This window comes from Humulus lupulus, chromosome 8, assembly GCF_963169125.1.
Source record: "Humulus lupulus chromosome 8, drHumLupu1.1, whole genome shotgun sequence".
NCBI classification, from domain to species: domain Eukaryota; kingdom Viridiplantae; phylum Streptophyta; class Magnoliopsida; order Rosales; family Cannabaceae; genus Humulus; species Humulus lupulus.
Window position 1 is genome coordinate 181,616,328 of NC_084800.1, and position 9,430 is coordinate 181,625,757.

Consider the following 9,430-nt stretch of genomic DNA (forward strand, 5'->3'; position numbering starts at 1 on the left):
ACTTCTTCCGAGACCTTCGGACATGGTGCAACATCTTTCCTAGTTTGAGCAAGGTGATCTTTCAACCTTGTAACGCCACCCTTAATAACTTTTTTGCAATATACACACTCAAGATATTTATAACTTCCAGGAGTATCAACCTCAATGCCATGCTTCTAAGCTGGATCTTTCCTATTTGAATGAGTCCCACCACTATTATTACTACCACTACCACTACCACTAGCTCCCCCAACACAACCTTTTTTTAGCTTCTAACCATTCTACAATCTACACAAAACAAAGAGATAACCAAAATAAACACATTGAATCTATCTAACAACTAAAAATGGATTCTAATATAAAAATAAATAATATTTACCTTAACACTCCTTCTAGTTTACTATGGAAAGAAGCTTCAGCACCAGCAACTATGTAGAGAAATAGGAAGGAAGACACAAGGAGGTTTCGTTTTTTTTTCTTTCTCTGCTTCAGCAAGTTTCTGGGCAGAGGAGATGAACAAAGGAGGCAGAACGTGAGGGAGAGGAGAGGCTGGGTGAGAGTGAGCTGTTAGGGTTTGTCTTTGTAGTTTTATTTGTTTTAAGTTTTTGGGCTTATTAAAATATAAATTTTAAGTTTTATTATTGGGTTTGGATCTATTTAAAATAAGTTTTGTTGGGTTTTGGCCTATTTGAGATAAGTTTTAATAGGTGTTTTTTAGGCTTATTTATAGCAGATTTTTATTTTGGGTCTTTTTGGCATAAATCAACCCATTACCTCTGAGGCGCACGCCTCAGTCAATTTCGCCTCACCCACCTCAACCCAACGCCTCACCTCTGCTAAGCAAGGCACACGCCTTGTTGCGAGGCGCACCTCAGAACTGTTTTTTTAAACATTGCTTGCTCATGCTTCGTTATTGCCCTTCGCTTCTAAGTCACATATATCATGGCTAACTATCGAGTTGGTTTAGTCACAAGCGTGAGTTCTAAACTGACTTGCTAGTTTGGAGTGCTGGCAAGTATCGCACATTCCGTCTACTTAGAAAGCCAATTAGCCGAGCCACAATATTAAATACCTTGAACTAGATATAAAATGTCAACTCATGTGGTATTAGGCACCTTAACTATAACATGTACACATCCCAAACTCCTCAATTAAAATTTGGACTTTAGCAAATATTAACAAATGGGTGTGTCAAAATATTTCCTCTCTTTACCAATGAAACTATAAATTACAATTCTTGTTTGCTAATTGGTAAAAACAAGACGTGATTAATGTACCAAATTGAACATGCATGAAAACGGATCAATGTGTTGTTTCAATTCAATTCAACACTATCTACCCCAGGCCACTTGACCTTAGCAAAGCTACAACAATTTCAGTCCACCAGTTACTTCATCAACCACTTCAACGGGTCCTGCACATCAAACATAAACCCGTTAACAATCGTAATTTTCATAAAGGAATATCACAAGTTGTCACTGGAGTTAAATGGCTATGCAATTTAAAAGACTTACCAAGAATAGCCATCACTGTCCTTGAATCTGGAATAAAGGCGCCAAAAAAGAAACTGTCAGCTGAATAATAAACCGAACACTTCAAAGAAGAAGGGCATTTAAGCCCTTTGAATCATAACACACATTAAGGTTGTTGAAGTACCAATATGATCATTGGTCGATCCAAATTATAGTTTCGAACAAAGTCATGCATAGTAGTAGTTCTACTTCCATACACCAAAAAGAAGAAACAAAAAAAAAACGAAACTATTTAAAATGATGATGAACTACATATGTAGGTTATGGCAAACTCACTTGGTGCAATCTGAGTTCTCCCCGCATCAATCGTAATATGGGTTGGGAGCTTGCGTGATTTTGCATTCTCCTGCAACAATTAAAAAAACCTTATCTTTATCACAAATTTCACCACCTTATACACGAAATGTATGCAGAATGGATTGACAAGGGCTTGGAATTACGTCAAAGTAGAAAAATCAATTTCTTCGTTCATTTTAGAGTGTATGCTGCGGGAGGAAAGGGTGCTGGACGTAAGGAAGTGAACGTACAAGCATCTTAGACTATGAAAAAAAATTCAAAATATATAATGTTGTCAATCAATGACATGGAGAGAACAACGAAAATACAGATGAGATAGCATATGCATCCGACGTAGACGCTCATGGAAGAAAATTAGAAAGCTTCAAAACAAACAAAACAACACTAAGCCTGACTTGGTGAACTAGAAGAACTGTAAGTGATTCTGACCTGCAACATGAGCATATCCTCCTCGCTCTCGATTTTTACAACCACTTTAGGCTGTGAACACATCTCCCACCTGCAAGTTGATAACCGTCACATGAAACAGGGAAACAAAAGACACAAACAAATACAATTCAGGAATAGCCAGAGATGGTACCTGTTCAGGGCCTTTGGTGCCCGATGAAGTAGCTTTTTATAGAGACCCAAAGTTGCATGACTACCAAATACAGCAAAGATTTTTGCCATTACAAACAGTACAATGCATATTCAGGGCCAAACAAGAACAGCAAAATTATCTCACAAGTTGATTCTTTAACTCCATATAGTTTTGAAGGGTTTTGATTCAAATATAGTTTGCAACATGTGATTTCTATACCTTAAAAACTTATATACGAAAAAACATCACATATTAAAAGGGGCAGTGTCAAAATTCAATAAGGTACCTGCATTGGGCGGCAATTTTCCCTTTACCCATCTTTAGATCATTTCTCACTACCAAAATCTGAATGCGGAAAGTAGAAAGAACAAAATGAAAAGACAAAAAAAAAAAAGAGTACTTTTGTTTTCATTTGTTACTGGAAAGAAGACTTAAAAATACCATCTTGAAATCTTGAAGAATGTCAGCTAGCTTTTCGATCTCAAAAGGATCTTTGGGATTATCCTTCTTCTTGTTTTTTTTAGTACTAACAAGTGCAGTAGTGTCTTTAGATGATCTGGGCGAGAGAAAAATCCTAGCAGGGTAAGATGTACCCGCGAAGTAGCCCAAAGCAAGGCAGCCCGCCCCAACTAGAATGGCGCTCAGCCAGCTCAAATCCATATCCACACCACTCAGCCTGGAATATGCTATCAAACTTGGACTGCCTGAAGCTAGCTTATCTGTTGACCAATCTACCTATTATGTAATATGTATATGTATAGACATAATATCAACATTAAACACCCATGTATATAATAAGTTCAAAGCTACAAAGCTTAACGGAAACACAGTCAAGGTTGTATAACACATAAACACACAGTACAGATCATTGAGAGAGAGAAAAATGGTGAGCACAAACCTGGAGTTTTGGGCGGAGGAGAAGGGGGAAATTGAGGCAGAAGGGATCCCCCATTCCACACTGCTACGACTCTACTTTCATCTCCGTTTTGGGTGCTTCTATTGGGCTGGGCCCAAATGCATTTGGACTGGGCCTCGGCCCACATTGATGTGGAGAAGCGCATCATTGTGTTTGCTTTCTAAACACTCCAAAGCAACAACTCTGACTTTGACCAATCTTCTTCATATTACTAAGTTCTAACAAACAAAATATATATTTGTATTTGGTCAAACAAAAAAGAAATAGAAAATTCAACAAGACCTAGACTTAATTTAATTTATGAAATTTTAATATCAGTATTTATTTTTTAAAACTAATAGATCCTACTTTTGTTTATCTTACACACCTTTGTTTTCTTTTTTTTTGTTTGTTGCTAATATGTAATTTAAAAAAGAAATCCTAATTCAATATAAAAAAAAAAATCCTAATTTATCTATTATTCGATTATGTTTTGGAGTATATATTCATATTGTGCCATCACAACAGAATATTAAGTAGTTATTATTTGTTAAAATAAATAAATAAATTAGAGAGAGAAAGAGAAAGTGGGTGTGACTGAAACTCCAAGGAAACAAACTCTCTCTCTCTTTTCTCTATTCGAACGAAGAAGAAGAAGAAGAAGAAGGAAAGAAAGAAAGCTTAGCTAGTCGTCCAAGTCTCACACTCACAGGTAATTTTTTTTTTGAAAAAAAATTGGACTTTATGTATTATGTAATAATTAATGAAAACAATAATTGGGTAGCTAAGCCATATGGCGATGACCATGTATGTATGAGCTTGAGACTTTGAGTTGTGGTGGGTTGATTCGATCTCCTTTTGTTTGCTTGCTGAGAAAGCCAATAAAGGAATTGAGACCATAATCAAAAAAATTCTAAATTCTGTTCTGGACTGGTAATCAACCTTCGACTCATTAGGGTTTTGTGGATTTTTTTCAATTGGGGTTTTTGATAAACAAAAGAAACGTTACTTTTATGATTTATGCTGAGATTTTTTCCCGACCTTCTCCTCGATATATGTTTTTTTTTGTTAATTAATTATGTTGAATATATATTTTGTTTAAGTTTTTGTCTTTCTATTTTAGTTTGTTTGTTTGTTTGTTGGAGGAAAAAGGTAAATGTTTGATGTTTGTATGCGCAGAAAATTAGAACGACTTTCAATAAAAGAAAGTTAGAACTAGTTTTGAATGTCTTGGTGATATGATCTGCTACTCTTTAAGGAAAAAGTCTTTATTTTTCTTTAAGTTTGAATTTTGTCTACCACTAAGATTTTTTTGGTTGAGATTTGAATTTTCTTTAAGCTTAACATTATAATACTAACAATTCTGCCGATATATATGGTATGTTTCATTAGCAATTCAGTGAAAAATTCAAGATGAGTGACAATATAATGGAGAAAGTGAGTGCTTTCGGAGAACGCCTCAAGATTGAAGGGGCAGAGGTGGGCAGAAAGATGACTGCGGGCATCAGTTCAATGAGCTTTAAGATGAAGGAGCTCTTTCAAGGGCCGAATCAGGCAGATAAGCTTGTTGACGACGCAACCTCAGAGGCTCTGGAGGAGCCTGACTGGGCCTTAAATCTTGATATTTGCGACATGATCAATACTGAGAAACTCAACAGTGTTGAACTGATCCGTGGGATAAAAAGGCGAATTGTGTTGAAGAATCCCAGGGTCCAATACTTGGGGTTAGTGCTACTTGAAACTTGTGTCAAGAACTGTGAGAAGGCTTTCTCAGAAGTGGCAGCCGAGAGAGTTCTTGATGAGATGGTGAAGCTCATTGATGATCCTCAGACTGTTGTTAACAATCGTAACAAGGCTTTGATGCTGATTGAGTCGTGGGGGGAATCAACCAGTGAGCTCCGTTATTTGCCTGTTTTTGAAGAAACATACAAGGTAATTCATCTATTTATAGATATTTGTGCTTTTTTAGTTTTTTTTAGTTTTGTTTTGATACCAACTGGTATGGATGATATCTAGGTCAAGATGACATGAAACTTAGATTTCAATTCTTATAGTAACTTACTAGGGGTTTTAGTCATCAACACTATATCCTATGAGATTTCATTCTTATTGTTTCCATCTTACTTCTGGTTATTGTTGACTAGAAATTGTTATATTAAGAGGATGTGGTTTTATTTTCTTCATTCCCCTGTCATTGACCTTGTGTGCCCTTTCAATTTCAGAGTCTAAAATCAAGGGGAATTCGGTTCCCTGGTCGTGACATGGAGAGCCTGGCACCTATTTTCACTCCCCCTCGTTCAGTTTCAGCTCCTCCAGAACCAGATGATAGTCTTTCGCAGCAACTTCAGCATGATTTCCCTGTCCAAAGCTTTACAGCTGAACAAACAAAGGAAGCATTTGATGTTGCGAGAAACAGCATCGAGCTTCTATCTACAGTCTTGTCCTCATCACCACAGCAAGATGTTCTGCAGGTATTATTCTTTTATTGCTCCCTCAGTTGTCTGTTGCATAGTTTTATCTGCAATGATCAGGGATGTACCGATTCTAATCTATGATCCCGTTGAATTGAAATGTGATGTGAGAGGCATGGAGTTATACTCATCTCCTCTCCACTCAATTAGCTTAAATATGGGTAGCCTTGCTATGACTTTCTCCTTCATTTTAGTGGGTTGACATTGAGATCACTAATCAATCATTATACAAGCTTGCTTATCAATTAAACAATATATTTTTAGATAGATGCACAAATTCAATGCTTTTATTAGCCCGACCTAGTGATTGTGTTGCAAACAAGGCCAGTTCAGTGTTATGTGTAGGGTACACAAGGACATATCAGTCCAAACAGGAAAGAAAAATGTTAATTCGATGTTCAGATGAGATGATAGTGTTTTTGCTTGATCATATATTAACATAAATTTCATGTTCCTATTCTTTTGACAGGATGACTTGACAACCACACTTGTACAGCAGTGTCGTCGATCTCAGGCTACCATCCAAAGAATGATTGAAACTGTAGGAGATAACGAAGCCCTGCTATTTGAAGCGTTGAATGTGAACGATGAGATCCAGAAAGTAATGTCCAAGTACGATGAGCTGAAGAAGCCATTAGATGTTTCGGCTGAGCCAGAACCTGCAATGATACCTGTTGCCGTTGAGCCTGATGAGTCACCCCGGCATGCCAGGGAGGAGGCGTTGATCCGAAAGCCAGCTGGCTCTCGGATTGGATCCCAGGGAGGGAGCAACGACGATATGATGGATGACCTTGACGAAATGATATTTGGGAAGAAAGGTGGTGGGGGTACGTCAGAAGGTGGCCAAGATGCTAAGAAACAGCAACCAGCAAAGGATGACTTAATATCATTTTGAGTCTGGTACTGGTAGACTACTCATAATTCCTTACATATTTGGACTGAGTGAGACCTGTGACTGTCTTGGTTGTGTTAGTTGTCCAGGGTCGTTATGTTGGAATGTTTAAAAATCTTCTTTTTTTTTTTCTTTTTTGACTTGATATATACTGGAGTATTATCCATTTTATTCTTCTTCTTTTCCTTTTCCTTTTCCTTTTTTTTTCTTTTTGGAGTAAAAAACAATCCGCCATTTATTTCCTCATTCACTTTGTGTAAGTAATTCATGATGGCTGATGATGATGAGGTATATTATAATATTATAGTTATAATATAGAAAAGTGGATTATTCATGAATGATATACAATGCTTTTAGTGTTAATTAATTTTCGTTTTTTTTTTCTTATTTTAACGGGCTAAGCGGCTAAATTTAAGCCATGATATAGTGCGCGGCGCGGTGGTTTTGTTAATCTTTAAAGCAATTCAAAGCTAGTTTTTTTTTTTTTAGCAATTCAAAGCTATTTTAGATGTGTTAGGTCTTATCGGTTCTTGATTAGAAAACTTTGGGTTTTTTTATTTTTAAAATTGTGTTTTTAGAAATAAGAACATAAAACAACAGTTTTTTAATTTTTTTTAATCTTAAATAAAAAATAATAAAAGTATATAGAAAGAGAAATATTTTAAAAGTTTAATAAATAATTTAATAATAAAGTAATGTGAAACAAAAAGTGATGAAAAAATAAAGAGTGAGATAGTAAGGAAAGAAAAATTGAAAAGAGAAAAACCGATATTAGAAAAAATGAGAGAAAAAGTGAAGTGAGAGAAAAAGAGATCAGAGAAAACAAATAAAGACATAGTAAGTGATGAGAGAAAAAATGATAATATTATAAGTGAAGAGAGAAAATGAGAAGAGAGAAAGTGGCTAGAGAGAAAATGATGTGAGAGAAAGTGCTGTAAGAAAAAGTGAGAAGACATGAATTAATGTGAGATAATAATAATTAAAAAATTGATGTGAGAAAAAAAAGTTAGACAAAAAATGTTTGAGAACAACATAAAACAACTTTTTGTTGTTCTCAAAATTTCATGTATTTTGTAACTTTATTTTTTAAAATTATTTTCTGAAAACAATGTGAAACACACTACTTGTTTTCAAAAAATAGATTTTAGTTTTTAAAATCAAGCTTTAATTTTGAAATTGGTGATTATTTGTTTGGTATATTATGTGTATTTTGAATTTTAAAAAATTGAATTTGTGTTTTGATTTAACATTTGTAAACATATATTGGATGATATTAAATTTTAGTTTATCAAAATAAATTTTAAAATTAGTACATCTATTAAATTCATAATAATAGTATAGATTGTATAAGTTTTTTTCTATTTTAATTAAAGTTTTCGTAAAATATTATAATATATAGTGTGTGCAATTTTGGTTTCAAGCTTTTGATTTAGTGAGTCAAATATTTTAATGTGTATTAGAGCAACTCTAATGGTGGCTACCTCGTTGGCTTCCCAAAATATCAAAATCATCTCAAAATATATATTTTTTTATTTTTTCTCTCATCTACATCAATTTTGGCAATATTTTTCATAAAAATATTCCAATGCTAAGAGGGTGTTTGGCATTGTTTTATGTTTTCTGTTTTCAAAATTGTGTTTTCAAAAATGAGAATAGAAAACAATTTTTGTAGTTTTCAAAATATAATAGTGTTTGGCTATTGTTTTCTAAAAACAGTTTTCAAAAACCAAAAACATGTTGGGATGATAAAAAAACAAGCAGTTTTTAGAAAACATATTTTTTTTACAATAATTGTTTTAATACTTATTATTATGATTTTTTTTAATAAAAATGCAATATGTCACATACATATTTAATCTAACTTAGTTATAATATTGCTAATTTTCATATAAATTAACAATATATCATATTGTTTCAAAAAATATCTAAATAATTTTTACAAGTAAAATATCAATAAAATATTATAATGCTTAAAAAATATGAGAAATTTTAAATTTTAAATAAAATATTTAATCTAAAGTATATAGAAAACCACCATTAATCTACAATATGTCCCCATAAACACAATTTGAATACTAAAATGATTTTATAGTAATAAAATATAGCTGACTAATTTATATTATTATAAGTTGTCCACATAGCTTGAGCAATACGATATCGACATCTTGCCATTGCTGCAGCAGATTTATCAGATAAATTGACTTCACATCTTGACACACTAGTGTTAGCTTCCTCTAAGTTGTCTTCACCCTCAAGTTCTTTCTCTTCCCATTCTCTAAACATATGATCATACTATGTGCGTTAACGAATAAAATTATGAAGAGTGCAGCAAGCAATAACTATCAAAGGTTGTTTACTCAATTTGTAAGGTGGCATCATCTTCAATATAGGAAAATGTGCTTTTAGTACACCAAAGCACCGTTCAATGACATTCCTAAGAGAAGAATGCCTATAATTGAATAGTTCTTTCATACCACGTGGTCGATTACGTCCATTATTGTATTCTTGCAAATGATATCTTTCACCACGATATGGTGGGAGAAAACCTTTTGTGCATGGAAACCCAGAATCCAAAACATAGTATTCACCTACATAATAAAACATGTCAAAAAGAAAAATTAGTTTTCTATATGCACCATCACATAAATTATAAAATAATAATTCAATCCTAGGCTTTCAATACCTTCTTTAGGCAATGGAAACTTATATTTAGGTTGCGTAATTGCATCTATAAACACCCTGGAATCATTTGCGGTGCCCTCCCAACCAGCAGATACAAAAGTA

General features: G+C 33.9%; 2 protein-coding genes across 4 annotated transcripts; one reads left to right on the forward strand and one right to left on the reverse strand.

The window, feature by feature from the left end:
• Positions 1 to 1,058: 1,058 nt before the first annotated feature.
• Positions 1,059 to 3,417, reverse strand: LOC133798751 (uncharacterized). 2 transcript variants are annotated; one of them, XM_062237218.1, is made up of 8 exons: positions 3,287 to 3,417; positions 2,830 to 3,123; positions 2,675 to 2,733; positions 2,389 to 2,448; positions 2,238 to 2,307; positions 1,788 to 1,857; positions 1,494 to 1,520; positions 1,059 to 1,393 (listed from the first exon to the last, which is right to left on the reverse strand). In XM_062237218.1, exons 1-8 carry the CDS (start codon positions 3,338 to 3,340, stop codon positions 1,344 to 1,346), a joined length of 684 nt encoding a protein of 227 aa, XP_062093202.1. In that variant the 5' UTR covers positions 3,341 to 3,417; the 3' UTR covers positions 1,059 to 1,343. The 2 variants fall into 2 exon arrangements, with proteins under 2 accessions (XP_062093202.1, XP_062093201.1); XM_062237217.1 differs by having other exon boundaries at positions 2,830 to 3,119; positions 3,287 to 3,348.
• A 409-nt stretch (positions 3,418 to 3,826) lies between these two features.
• LOC133798753 (TOM1-like protein 1) lies at positions 3,827 to 7,009 on the forward strand. 2 transcript variants are annotated; one of them, XM_062237220.1, is made up of 4 exons: positions 3,827 to 3,995; positions 4,684 to 5,215; positions 5,506 to 5,754; positions 6,224 to 7,009. In XM_062237220.1, exons 2-4 carry the CDS (start codon positions 4,697 to 4,699, stop codon positions 6,647 to 6,649), a joined length of 1,194 nt encoding a protein of 397 aa, XP_062093204.1. In that variant the 5' UTR covers positions 3,827 to 3,995; positions 4,684 to 4,696; the 3' UTR covers positions 6,650 to 7,009. The 2 variants fall into 2 exon arrangements, with proteins under 2 accessions (XP_062093204.1, XP_062093203.1); XM_062237219.1 differs by having other exon boundaries at positions 3,828 to 3,995; positions 4,676 to 5,215.
• The last annotated feature ends 2,421 nt before the right edge of the window (positions 7,010 to 9,430 follow it).